The sequence below is a fragment of the Mobula birostris genome, chromosome 7 (genome assembly GCF_030028105.1).
Source record: "Mobula birostris isolate sMobBir1 chromosome 7, sMobBir1.hap1, whole genome shotgun sequence".
Classification (NCBI taxonomy): Eukaryota; Metazoa; Chordata; class Chondrichthyes; order Myliobatiformes; family Myliobatidae; genus Mobula; species Mobula birostris.
The window spans coordinates 106798167-106812723 of NC_092376.1; the positions used below are offsets into that span (position 1 = coordinate 106798167).

Sequence of the window (14557 nt, forward strand, 5' to 3'; positions counted from 1 at the left end):
TGAAATTGGATAGATATATGGACAGGAAAGGAATGGAGGGTTATGGGCTGAGTACAGGTCAGTGGGACTAGGTGAGAGTAAGCGTTCGGCACGGACTTGAAGGGCCAAGATGGCCTGTTTCCATGCTGTAATTGTTATATGGTTATAAGATTTAATTATTATTATTATTATTATTGTAAGTGCCTATTGCATTGCTCTATCTTTAACACAAAGACAATGTTATTTATTTCTTCTGGAATTTTCTATTGAACAGAAGTTTCTTTGGCAGAACTTTTAATCTATAGCCTTTAATAGTCTCGTAGGCGGCACAGTCGTGCAGATGGTAGAGTTGCTACCTCAATGCCCCCAAGTCAATCCTGGCATCTGGTGCCGTCTGTGTGGAGTGTTCACAGTCTTTTTTGGTCATATGTGTTTCCAAGTCGTGATCTGACCTCCTCTGTATCCAAAACCTGGAGGCTAGAGGTCTAATTGAAGATTCTAAATTGACCCTAGCTTGTAGGTGAGTGGTGAAATCTGAGTGAAGTTCACGAATATGGGAGGAATAAAATGGATTAAGATCTGGTAATGTACAGTATACCATGCAACCTGAAATTCTTACTCTTCACAGACATGCACCAAACCAAAGATAAACCCCAAAAGATGAATGGGAGAAATATTTTAGAACCTCAATGCCCCCCCTCGCCCTCCCAAACTCAAGCAGCAGCAAAATCATCAATGCTTCCCTCCTCCCACTTGCTCCAGTAAAAGTATCAACACCCACTACCCACCATTTAAACAATAGCAAAGCCCCCAGTGACCATGACTATCAGCATGGAATCAATGTGCCAAAGAGCTTTTCTCAGTGTGAAATGTCTCTACGATTCTATGACTCCCATTATGTCATAATAATTCCAACTGTAATCAGACCACCTTGTTTAAGTGATCTTCTGCAATCATGCAACCTCTCTGTGCATCTCTAATTCCAACTATCTGCATTACAATGATGTTTGGTTCTCTTTGTAGACTTTGGCATTCCTCGTAATCTCATTTTATATCTGTGAGCTTCACCTATCATTCTCCAGCCATTGACCTTTCCCATCCACCGGGCTTCACCTATCACTTTCTAACTGGTCTCTTTCCCCTGCCCCACCCCACCTTTTCATTCAGGCATCCTCCTCCTTCCTTTCCAGTCCTGAAGAAGGATCTTGGCCCAAAACGTTGACTCTTTACTCTTTTCCATAGCTGCTGCCTGACCTGCTGAGTTCCTTCAGCATTTTGTGTGTGTCGCTTTGGATTTCCAGCATCTGCAGACTATCTTGTATTTATCTTTCCAATCTACCTTTCAATAATTCCTTTGATTTTGGGAGTCTTTCTGTTAACCCCTGACACGTATTCTACTTGTTAAATGCAAGACATCGGTGCTGATAATGGGTGTGGCTTGATGCAGTGCGTAAACAGATTGTTTTTGAATATTCATCAATTTTCATCTTTGCTAAATTAATTACTTCCCTTTTTGAGGAGGTAGGAATTGCTGATAAGTGAGAAATGTCGCTGCATTTGCTTCATGTTGACTTCTAGCAGCTGCATCCTATGACAAAATGTTGGCGTTTCCAGTTCTTCCTGCATCGGTAGATATAAGTATAACGTAACTTGATTGAAGAGGATTACACTTCCTCAAGGGAGCACTGTGTCAATAAAAGTTATAAAGTAAAAGGTAAGATGATCTCAATAGCTTTCACATTAACTTTTCAAAGAGCTCTGACTGCTACAGCAACTGGGATGTGGCCTTAATATCTGGTGGCGTCAAGTTACTTTAATTTTTAGTCATTCCACGTCAGGCATATTTTAAATCTGCAGTCTCAGTGCACTTAAGGATATTAAATGGAAAATAAACAGAGGGAGAATCAGTTAATTTGTGAACGGAGGGCACTGTCCAATTCTGGGCACCCTGACTTGGAAAGGATGTGAAGTTATAGGAATATGTCTGGGGATAGGGGATTTCAGCTCCAGGTTCATACCGGAGAATCTGGGCTATTTTCCTTAGAGCAGACAGGTTGAAAGAAGATTTGATTGAATTGACTAGATCAGGAGTGGTGCAGAGAGAGGGAAATTGTTCCTATTCAAAAACCAGTGACATAGATTTACAGCTATGAGGAAAAAAAACAGGAGATGAGAGGAAAATCATTTTATTGTAATAATATTTATGGAACTTGCTGCAGTAATTGGAGTGAAACAGCTGAAGGGGTTTTAGAGGAGGAAAAGTAGTAGTGGGTTTGGATCAACGGCTTGGAAAAGTAAGGATAAAGTAGAGGAGAAGGGAAATGCAGGAGAGGTTACAGGAGTCACCAGAAAAAAAACATAAAGTTTAGAAAGGGATTAGAACTTAATTTCTACTAACATAGGCAAAATTAAAAAGGGTGATGAGTGCAGGACTGAAGGTGCTATATTTGAATGCAAACAGAATACAGAAAAGTAGATGATCTTGCAACACAACTAGAAATTAGCAGGTGTGACTTAGTGGCCTTCAAGGAGTCGTACCTGAAAGGAGCTTACAGTTAGGAGCTTAACATCCAAGGATACATATTGTATCAAAAGGACAGGCAAGTGGCTGTGGGTCTGGGGTGGCTCTGTTGGTAAAAAAATGAAATTAAATCCTTAGAAAGAGAAGATATAGGATCAGAAGATGTAGAATCCTTGTGGGTAGAGTTAAGAAACTGCAAGGATAAAAAAGTCCCTCATGGGAGTTGTATATGGGCTCCCAAACAATAGCCAAGATATAGGTTACAAATTACAGCAGGAGATGGAAAAGGTATATAAAAAGAGCAATGTTATGATGGTCATGGGAGATTTTAATATTTAGGTAGATTGGGAAAATTAGGTAGGTACTGGATCCAAATAGAAAGAATTTGTAGAATGCCTATGAGATGGTTTTCTGGACTACTTTGTGGATCCCATGGTCTGCATCCCAGAGTGCTTAAGGAAGTAGCCCAAGAAATAGTGGATGCATTAGTGATAATTTTTCAAAACTCTTTAGATTCTGGACTAGTTCCTGAGGAATGGAGGGTGGCTAATGTAACACCACCTTTTAAAAAAGGAGGGAGAGAGAAACGGGGGAATTATAGACCGGTTAGCCTGACATCAGTGGTGGGGAAAATGCTAGAGTCAGTTATCAAAGATGTGATAACAGCACACTTGGAAAGCAGTGAAATCATCGGACAAAGTCAGCATGGATTTGTGAAAGGAAAATCATGTCTGACGAATCTCATAGAATTTTTTGAGGATGTAACTAGTGGAGTGGATAGGGAAGAACCAGTAGATGTGGTATATTTGGATTTTCAAAAGGGTTTTGACAAGATCCCACACAGGAGATTAGTGTGCAAATTTAAAGCACATGGTGTTGGGGGTAAGGTATTGATGTGGATAGAGAATTGGTTGGCAGACAGGAAGCAAAGAGTGGGAATAAACGGGACCTTTTCAGAATGGCAGGCAGTGACTAGTGGGGTACCGCAAGGCTCACTGCTGGGACCCCAGTTGTTTACAATGTATATTAATGACTCAGATGAGGGAATTAAATGCAACATCTCCAAGTTTGCGGATGACACGAAGCTGGGCGGCAGTGTTAGCTGTGAGGAGGATGCTAAGAGGATGCGGGTGACTTGGATAGGTTGGGTGAGTGGGCAAATTCATGGCAGATGCAATTTAATGTGGATAAATGTGAGGTTATCCACTTTGGTGGCAAGAACAGGAAAACAGATTATTATCTGAATGGTGGCCGATTAGGAAAAGGGGAGGTGCAACATGACCTGGGTGTCATTATACACCAGTCATTGAATGTGGGCATGCAGGTACAGCAGGCGGTGAAAAAGGCGAATGGTATGCTGGCATTCATAGCAAGAGGATTTGAGTACAGGAGCAGGGAGGTACTACTGCAGTTGTACAAGGCCTTGGTGAGACTACACCTGGAGTATTGTGTGCAGTTTTGGTTCCTTAATCTGAGGAAAGACATCCTTGCCATAGAGGGAGTACAAAGAAGGTTCACCATATTGATTCCTGGGATGGCAGGACTTCCATATGATGAAAGACTGGATCGACTACACTTTTACTTGTTGGAATTTAGAAGATTGAGGGGGGATCTTATTGAAACATATAAAAGCCTAAAGGGATTGGACAGGCTATATGCAGGAAGATTGTTCCCGATGTTGGGGAAGTCCAGAACGAGGGGTCATAGTTTAGGAATAAAGGGGAAGCCTTTTAGGACCGAGATTAGGAAAAACTTCTTCACACAGAGAGTGGTGAATCTGTGGAATTCTCTGCCACAGGAAACAGTTGAGGCCAGTTCGTTGGCTATATTTAAGAGGGAGTTAGATATGGCCCTTGTGGCTACGGGGATCAGGGGGTATGGGGGGAAGGCTGGTGCAGGGTTCTGAGTTGGATGATCAGCCATGATCATACTGAATGGCGGTGCAGGCTCGAAGGGCCGAGTGACCTACTCCTGCACCTATTTTCTATGTTTCTATGTTCCTATCCCACTAGAGAAATTGTTATTCTGGATTGGGTGTTGTGTACTGAACCAGATTTGATTAGGGAGCTTAAGGTAAACGAACCTGTAGGAGACAATGATCATAATATGATAGAATTCATCCTGCAGTTTAAGAGGAAGAAGACAAAATCAAAGGTATTGGCATTACATCTGGCTCAAGGAAACTGCAAGGGCATGAGAGAGGAGCTGGCCAAAGTTGATTAGAAGGAGACACTGGCTGCGATGGTGACAGAACAGCAATGGCTGGAGTTTCTGGTTGCAGTTTGGAAGGCACAAGATCAGTTCATCCCAAAGACAAAGAAGCATTCTAAAGGGAGGATGTGTCAAAGACAACGTAAAAGCAAAAGAGAGGACATAGAATATGGAAAAATTAGTTAGAATCTAGAGGACTAAAGCTATTAAAACCAATAGAATGCAACTTACAAAAAATGAAGAGCAAAAGGATGAAATATGAAGGTAAGCTAACCAAAAATATAAAAGAGCATACCTAAAGTATTTTCAGATATATAAAGAGAATAAGACAGGTGAGAGGAAATATTGGACCATTGGAAAATGATGCCAGAGAAGTAGCAATTGGGGATAAAGAAATGGTAGTTGAACTTAATAGTATTTTGCATCTGTCTTTACTGTGGAAGACACCAGCACTATGCCAGAAATTCAAGAGTGTCAGGGAGCAGAAATGAGTGTAGTCACTATTACTAAGGAGAAGTGCTTGGGAGTTGAATCATCTGAAGGTAAATAGGTCACCTGGACCTGATGGACTACACCCCAGGTTAAAGAGGTAGCTGAAGAGATTGTGGAGGCATTAGTTGTGACCTTTCAAGAATCATTAGGTTCTGGCCTGGCTTCTGAGAACTGGAAAATTGCTATCTCCACTCTTTAAGAAAGGAGAGAAGCAAAAGACAGAAAATTAGCCTAATTTCAGTGGCTGGAAAGGTGGTAGAGTCCATTATAAAAAATGAGGTTTCAGGGTACTTGGAGGCAGGTGATAAAATAGGCTGAAGTCAGCGCGTTTTCCTTAAGGGGAAATCTTGTCTGACAAATCTGTTGGAATTCTCTGAGGATATATCAAGCAGGATTGATAGGGGAGCCTCGGTGGAATATTGTTTATTTGGATTTTCAGAAAGCTTTTAATGAGGTATTGTACATGAGGCGACTAAACAAGATAAGATCCCATATAGGAAAGATGCCAGCATAGACAGAAGACTTGGCTTTCTGGCAGGACACAAAGAATGAAAATAAAGGGGGCCTTTGCTGGTTGGCTGCCAGTGACTGGTGGGTTGGTGTTAGGATTGTTTCTTTTTACACTATATGTCAATGATCTGGATCATGGAATTAATGGCTTTCTGGGCAAGTTTGGAGGGGCAGATAGTGTTGAGGAAGCAGTGGGTCTGCAAAATGACTTAGAGAGTTGAAGAAAATGGACAGAGAAGTAGCAGATGGAATACAGTGCAGTGAAGTGCACGGTCAAGCAAGCTGGTAGAAGGAATAAAGACATGGACTATTTTCTAAAACAGAGCAAATTCAGAAATCAGAGGTGCAAAGGGGCTTGGAAGTTCTTTGCAGGATTCCCTAAAGGTTGACTTGCAGATTGAGTTGGTAGTCAGGAAGGCAAGTGCGAGGTTAGCTTTAATCTCAAGAAAATAGAATATAAAAACAAGGATGTAATACTGAGGCTTTATAAGGCATTTGCTAGACCACTCTTGGAGGAACGTAAGCAGTTTTGGACCCGTTATCTAAGAAAAGATATGCTGGGATTGAAGCCAGTCCAAAGGAGTTTCACAGGATAGGTATTGGGAGTGAAAAAGTTTACATGGGTTTGATGAGCTTTTAATTGCTTTGAGCCTGTATTCGCTGGAGTTTGGAAGAATGGGCGGGGGGGGGGAGGAATATTGAAAGACCTGGATAAAGACGACTTAGAGAGGATGTTCCAACATTGTGGGAGTCTAGGACCAGAGAGCACATCTTCAGAAGACAAACATATCCCTTTAGAACAGAAGTGATGAGGATTTTCTTTAGTCAGTGTGTGGTGAGTTTGTGGAATTCATCGCCACAGACGGCTTTGGAGGCCAAATCGTTGGGTATATTTAGAGCAGAAGTTGATAGGTTCTTGATCAGAAAAAACATCAAAGGCTGTGAGGAGAAAGTAGGAGAATGGGGTTGAGTGGGATAATAAATCAGCCATGATGGAATGGCAGAGCCATGTTTCTGCTCCTAGATCTTAAGGTCTTGTATCCTACTATACATTAAGATAATGCACTAATTCCTTTAATTTGTATCTGTGTGAAAGGAAAGTTTACGGTCAGTAATTAAAAAGAGCAATGGATCTATCACATTATTAATAACATTTATTTCATCAATCAAACAACTGTAGAACATCATTCTGCCTGACAAGTAGTTTAATAGCTTGTTAAGCAAGGAATGCATAATTGCAACAGTAAATCTTGGGGGCGGGGGGGGTAAGAAAAAGATATTTTTCTCACCTGAGATTTGGTATGATCTGAATGCTTTCACTGAAAGAATTAAATTGAATCGTGACTTTCAGAATGTTTTGCATCTATCTTTAAAAGGGAAAATATTGTAAGGTTAAGAAAAATGAACAAAATGATTAATTGGACAGTCTGAAAGTCAACAATTTCTAAACACAAACTGCTTGGTTTCAGAGAGGTTGCTGTAACATCTAGAACAGGATGGGGAAAGCAGTGAGACTTCAGGAACACAATAGAAGTGTATTGTTTGGCTGGATCAATGTGGGGGATTGCACAATGTCCTAAAGATCTTTACTGACAGTGATCTATTATGTATTTCTCAGCTGCTGTGTCTTAAAACAATGAGCATATCGCAATACACCCTGGCACTAATAGCCATGTGTCTTAACCAGGGTAAGTATCTAATTTCAACATTTGTTATGCATAATTTTGAACAACATCTTTTATCAGAAGTATTTTTATCATCCAATTCTCATGGTGGTTGACCAAGCACAAATCCATCTAAATATTTTCCACACTTGAATTTATTTATATAATACTAAAAGTTGCATGCTGGGTCCATTGGTGACAAAAAGCAGTGTAATTCTCTATAGGTATCTATGCCATGTCAAAACAATAATTATTGATGATCAAATTTAGCAGTAATCTCCAGTTAAGTCATGTCCATTGGCTTTTAAATCACCAGGGAATGGTGGTTGATATAAGCCTGTTTTCATTTTCTTTCATGCAGGTAAAACTTCATGGATTTGCATCGTAACTTTACTGCAAGAGTTCCACCTTATATTTATCAGCAGAGGTTCCTGATTCCAATATAGAGAAAGCGAATGACTTTTTTAAAACATATTTGCACAAGCACTTGAATTGCTAAGGCATAGATAGCTGTGGACCAAGTGCCTGTAAACATGATTGGAATAGATGGATAGCTGACGTTTGGGATGGATGTGCTACAGATATCAGAAGTTCTGCCTAGAAGCTTCTTTTAAATCTTTTCATTTTTCCTATTTTTTTCTGTCTAACTTTTCTCTTTCATTTGATCTAATCTCTTTGCCCTCTTGTTTCCTCAAGCAGTGCTTGGTTTGATAATATTTGCATCTTTGTTCTGCTTGTTTCTCCAACTCTCCTCATTCACTAAGGCCTCAAACGCCACCTGCATTTCCCGACTTACTGACCAAACTTTTTCTCTGCGGCAAGGTGCAGAGAAATGGTATTATGGTGTGAAATATCCTAGCCCAACATGATTTTGGTTGTTATGTTATAACAAAAGTGTACAGAGTGCAATGAAACAGGAGTGGGCAAAACTATGACAAATAGAATTCACTGTGAAGAAGTCTGTGTCGACTACTCCATGTACATATAAGGAAGTTGAATCAGGATATTTTATTATAGAATGCTAAGAAGGATTTGGATACAAATCTAGAAGTTATTGATTTATATTTTAAAATGAAATACATCTCCAGCTGTTAACCTTGTATCTGCGTGGAATAAGTAGTCACAGTAAAATTATAGAACAATGTTTGCTACAAGAGATTCTGCAGATGCTGGAAGTTTTGAGCAACACACCCAAAATGCTGAGGAAGGAACTCAGCAGGTCAGGCAGCATCTATAAAGTCTGAAGGGTCTCTTCCCAAAATGTTGACTGCTTACTTCTCTCCATGCTGCTTAAGATGTTGACTGCTTACTTCTCTCCATGCTGCTTAGCCAGAACTCCAATAGATTTCAGGAAGGATACGCTGAACTTAGGAGGGAAATAAATGCTGATTTACCAGAATAATACCAGGGTTCAAAGTTTTGAAAATCAAAGGGCCAATTTGTATTTCCTTTAGTACAGAGGATCTGTATTGAATTACTGCAGATGGATACCAAAAGCTATTTCTGACATGAGTAAATCAAATCAAAGGACATATTCTGCTACCATTTCTGCATTAAGAAAAGGAATACAAGTTCAGGTGGTTTGGTCACCACCCTGCCGAGGATTTAAAGCAGAATTCTGTTCCTTGCTTTTATGAACAGGTATGCAAAAGTTAAACAAAGCATTGCTCCATTATCCAAGCCTGTAAAAATGATTATTCTGCTCTTGGGTCATTCATGTTTAATGCTTTATTTTCCCTATGTATTTTTAGTTGTAGTACTGTTAAAAAAAAGTTGAGCATCTGTTTCCCTTTGTTACACTTCAAGGATCATACTGAAAATATCTCCCTGTCTTGTTTTTTAAATATAATTAAATAGATGCTGTCTTGCAAATGCCATTGTTAACAGAAAAATCTTTAACTGACTTGGATAGAGGTTTTGAGGTTATTTTGTCCGATTTTAGAAGTGCATGCTGGAATTCCTATTATTATGAATGAACGTGCTCATAATGTCAATATAATTTTAATTAGCTCATGCAAACATGAAGACAAATTCATTAAGAAGTATATCTACAATACGAGCACGTTCACCCATAATGAGATGCTTATTATCTTGGATTCAGGATCTATTTCATTTGTAAATAAAATAAAGAAAGCCAATCTTTCATGCAGAAACTTGAGTGAGCAAAGTTGCCTAAAAATGACTTTGCACTGATCAGGCTTTGTAGTTTTAAACCACATCAACAGAATAGCATGTGGAAATAGTTGGACAAATATCAGGAACAGATCAAAGATAGTTACACATTGCTGTGATATGCTTGCATTTATATTTGAAATTGTTGGTAGATAGTTAAAGTGCTTTAATCTGAAAATTGTTCAGAGTACTTTAACTCCTATTTCCATGCAGTAATTAGCCTGAAAATTTTCCAAGTAACATAATGAGGTCTGTTTCTATTTGGAAGTGTAACACCAGTGTTGGAAGGAAGGAAGGAAGGAACAAAAGAGCAACACACATAAAAGTTGCTGGTGAACGCAGCAGGCCAGGCAGCAACTATAGGAAGAGGTACGGTCGACATTTCGGGCTGAGACCCTTTGTCAGGACAAAAGAGGCTTTTTTTTATCTAAACCAGAGATTCCCAGCCTGGTGTCCATGGATCCATTGCTTAATGCTATTGGTCTATGGCAGAAAAAAAAAGTTGGGAACTCCTGGTCTAGACCAAAAGCAGGGAGGGTACTTACTGTAAGTGATTTGAGACCTTGCTCAGATATTCGTTGATGATATGATCCTTTACCCCAAGCATCCCTACTAAGCATGAGAGCAATCTTCCTTGAACATAGAGTCGATGTGACAAGTTCTGACAGATTACATTGCACTGGATGGAGCATAATTATTTTGCAATCATTTCACTTTGTATCAAAAATCAAGTCACTGGAGGAACTCAGTGGGTCAAGCTGCATCTGTAGAACCAAAGAGATAGTCAAAGCTTTGTGTCAAGACCCTGCATCAAGACTAAGAACACAGAGGGAAGATAGCCACTGTAAAGAAATTTCAGAGAGGAGTGATACAGGTTTGTAGGATTACTAACATTTACTCAGAAATATTTTCAACTTTAAATATCTATATTAGATATTGAATATTCATATAAATGCACACCAGAGTAATGATAGATCCTTATTTGTGTAACCTATTGCTGCAATTGTGTTTTGCTGTACCCACCTCTTGCAAGCACATGCATGTGTTTGAATCATGAATACCTTTCATTTCCCAGTCACATAAAATCATCCAATATTAACTGATATCTTAACTCCAGCTCTCAAAGGTGAACTACCCTTTGATACCAACTTATAGAAATCCGTTAGTCTTGTGAGACCATGGATTTGCGCCTTGGAAGGTTTCCAGGGCGCAGGCCTAGGTAAAGTTGTATGGAAGACTAGTAGTTGCCTTTGCTGCAAGTCTCCCCTCTCCATGCCACCGATGTTGTCCAAGGTAAGGGCACTAGGCCAATACAGCTTGGCACCAGTGTCATCGCAGAGCAATGTGTGGTTAAGTGCCTTGCTCAAGGACACAACATGCTGCCTTAGCTGAGACTTGAACTAGTGACCTTCAGATCACTAGACCAATGCACTAACTACTTGGCCATGCACCAACACTAATACCAACTACTGCTAGAAGATAGTGAGCAGCTGGTCAATCACTGCAGAGAATTATTTAAACAAGGGAACATCCTTTTGTTCTAGGATAAGAAATGGAGTTGTTCAATGTTCAATTCCATTCAGATTGCCACAGTGAATAAATCAAATACCATAGCAGATACTGAAACTGATACTGAACACTTTCATTATAATGCAGCAAGATCTAGACAACCTTCAGGCATAAAGTGATAAGTGGCAAATAGGTACACGGCAGAGGATGAGTACCTTGGACAGGAGACAGTCTACTTATGGGAGACATTCAATTCATTGCCTCAGTGATTATATCACAATTAACACCCAGGGATGCACCACTGATCAGAAGCTCAAGTGAAACAACTTTAATGTGTTCTGTGGTGAGTGATTCTCCTCCTGACACATCACCAAGCCTTTTCTCTATCTACATATCAGGGGTTTGATCAAATACTGGGCACTTACCTGGATGAATGCAGTTCCATCAACGTTTAAGAACCCCAACACTATTTGGGAGGCAGTATGGTTCAGATTACAGAGCCATTGTTGTTCAGATTACAGAGCCGTGGTTGTTCAGATTACAGAGCTATTGCCTCACAACTCCAGTGAACCAGGTTTAATTCTGACTTCCAGTGTGATGTGTATGGAGTTTACATACACAGCTTCCCAATATAATTAGCTTATTGTCATATATACCAGGGTGAAAAGAACTTCTCTGCTTGTGTGAAGCTCACATAGCAGACTGTATGCATGGTAATTGTAAATACAACAATAAATGCAATGACAAGTGCAAAATAACAGAACGTGCAAGATATGCTCTCCTTGAGACCACAAGGTCTTCCGAAATGTTTCCCATCTCAAAGACTTGCAGCCTGGTCAGTTAACTGTTGCACTTAAATGACCTGGTGTTTGGGCCTGTGGTTGAATCTGGGGGCAGCTGATGGGAATGTAGGGGAGAACAAAGTGGGATTAGTATAAGATTAGTACGGACTGCGACTGTGTAGTTGATGTGGATTAAGAATGTTTCTGTGGTCAATGGCTGTGATTCTATTACAGACCAGTTAGCAGTACAGATGCCTCAGTCTTGTCTTGAAGGACAAGTATGTAGCCATTTTTTCTCCACCTAAACCTGGACAGACCAAGTGTGCTGGATCCCACTATTGCTTGACTGTTCAGGCTGTGAGTGTGTATCTACAGTCTGTCTCCCAGCATCAGTTGTCTTGCCTGGATGAGAAAGTAGCTCCATAGCCTGTGAAACCACTGGCTTTTTCAGAGTAACAGCATGTGTGATCCAAACACTGCCCCTCTGAGAATTACCCAGTGTTGCTGGATAGTCAGCCATCCCAGAGCAGTGTAGGGGCTCAAGGCACACTGTCAAAGTCAGGCCATTGAGACCTGCTGTTGCTTGGAGTCAACTGTTATGTTTTCTCCTGTGAGGGAGCAGCTTTGCGTGACAGGGAGCAGCCCACAGGTGACTATTAAACAAGAGGGGGTGAACATATACAGTGGCTGTTACTGTTGAGTTGTTTATGTGACCGACTCTGGAAGGGTCCCTGAAATATTGAGGACATCCAACGTGGGAATTGAGCCAATGAACAATTTGCTGGAGGAACTCAGTGGGTCAGAGGAAAGGAACTGTCAATGCTTCAGACCAAAACCCTGGACTAAGAGCGAGGAGACCAGATAGCAATAGAATGAGGAGAAGGGCAGTGGTGACACAGGAGTCAAAGATGATTGGACTGAGCAAAAGTTTAAGAAGACAGGCACCTTGTGCCAGGTAGGGGAGGTGGAACGGAATGACTGAGGCCAGTGAATGATAAACGAGAGGCAGACAAAGAGCTGGGGAGAAAATGCTGAGGGGCAGATTGAGCGAGTTGAGGGGACAAGGAGGCAGCTGCTGGATGGATATAAGCAGGGACACAAAGGGCTGCCAGTGCTGAACTCTGATAAGTAAAGGAAGAGAGAAGGGAACATTAGGGGAGAGAAAAACATTTGTAACCAGAACTGGATAGCTTGGAGTTGGGGAAGGAACTGTTTGTGCAGTGTGTGGATGGTAGCAGGAAGGAGAAGGGGCTGCAGATGGGTGAGTTAAGTTAGTGTTTTTCTCCATTCATTGACACTGGTCGGTGTTCACTGTCACGATGTCAGCACTTGCTGACTCTGGCATCTCTCCACAGCAGAGAGGAGCCCCTTCCAGAACCTGCTTGTGCTGAAGGAACTCAGATAGTGGTTTCTATGGAGTCAGCTGTAAATTAGGAACTGAGGCAGTACACGTTAAGGGAAGTAATTGTGCCAAGTGACAAGTGTGAGTGAACTGCAGGTTCAGTTTGCAGGTGCTAATGTTTACAGCTGGCACTGTCATTGAAGCTGGGACGTGATACAGCTTCCTATTTCAATAAAATCGAAACTTTTCCATCTTTCGGTTCAGCCTAATTGGAAAATAGCACACAGTGTGGTCATCATTTTGAATAACTTTTCCTCAAAGCTTCTCAATAAAGTTTCAATAAAGTTTCTCGAATTGTTTCAATAAAGTTTCTCGAATTGCTGTAGTCTACAGGCTGCAGCCAAACTAATGGAAGCTGGGATTAATATGGATGGATGGACATTGGTTGGCATGGACTTGACTGGAAAAAAATAACAATAGGTCTATAAAGTATGGGAGTAGAAATGGGCTATTTGGCTCATTGTGACTACTCTGCTGTTCAATCATAGCTGACTTTTTTCAAACCTATTCTCTGACCTTCCCCCTGTAATCCACAACCTCCCTACCAACTGAGAATTTATCAATCTCTATCTTAAATACAGCTAATGTCCCGGACTCCACAGACCCCCATGGCAATAAATTCCACAGATTCATCACCCTCTGGCTGGAAAACATTCCTTTTCATCTCTATTCTAAATGGAAGTCGCTCTATTCTGAGGCTGTGCCCTTGGATCCTGGACTTTCCTACCAGTGGAAACTAATAAGCTATCTTACTAATCCACCCTACCTTGGACTGAATACTCCAATTCCTTGAAGTATGATACTGTAGTTAGATTTGATAGGTCAGGGAGGGTCACAGAGTTGTTCATGGAATCATAACCATCATCCTGGATGAGGAAGAGCACAATATAATCTCCTTAGCATTCATAGAGGAGTATTGGTAACTTCAGTTCTGCAGGCTGCGTCTGCAGCCATAATTCCAGTGCATGAACTCCTCATTCCTTTGAGACTGTACTCATGGGGTAAATGGATAGCTTTCTTCAGTGCCTTCAAGCTTTAAAAGCTCCCTCCTGCAGATCATACCTTAACCTCAGTGCCAGAACAATGGCTTTGCCAAGTCAAAATTCACCTCATCACTGGTGTGTTAGTCATTCAATGCCAAGTTAATGTTCATTTCAAATCTTGCATAATAAACTGGCACTAGATTTACCTGGCATAGAATGGGCAACAATAGTTTCATTAATCCTTGGAGGGATTATATGTCCACCTCTTGGTGGAGATGGTTACTGATAGAATCTAATGTGTGGCCATACATCATACATGACGTTTCAAATCA

The 14557-nt window shown here is 40.8% G+C and overlaps 1 protein-coding gene across 6 annotated transcripts in view; it reads left to right on the forward strand.

Annotated features, from left to right (window-relative positions):
* The first annotated feature begins 1506 nt into the window (after window positions 1-1506).
* Window positions 1507-14557, forward strand: part of LOC140200357 (B-cell receptor CD22-like) — a 90211-nt gene continuing 77160 nt past the window's right edge. For all 6 annotated transcript variants that reach the window (XM_072263570.1, XM_072263571.1, XM_072263572.1 and 3 more), the window contains exons 1-2: window positions 1507-1693; window positions 7332-7401. In XM_072263570.1, coding sequence (XP_072119671.1) covers window positions 7350-7401 — 52 coding nt within the window. In that variant the 5' untranslated portion in view covers window positions 1507-1693; window positions 7332-7349. The remainder of the gene's footprint in view (window positions 1694-7331; window positions 7402-14557) is intronic.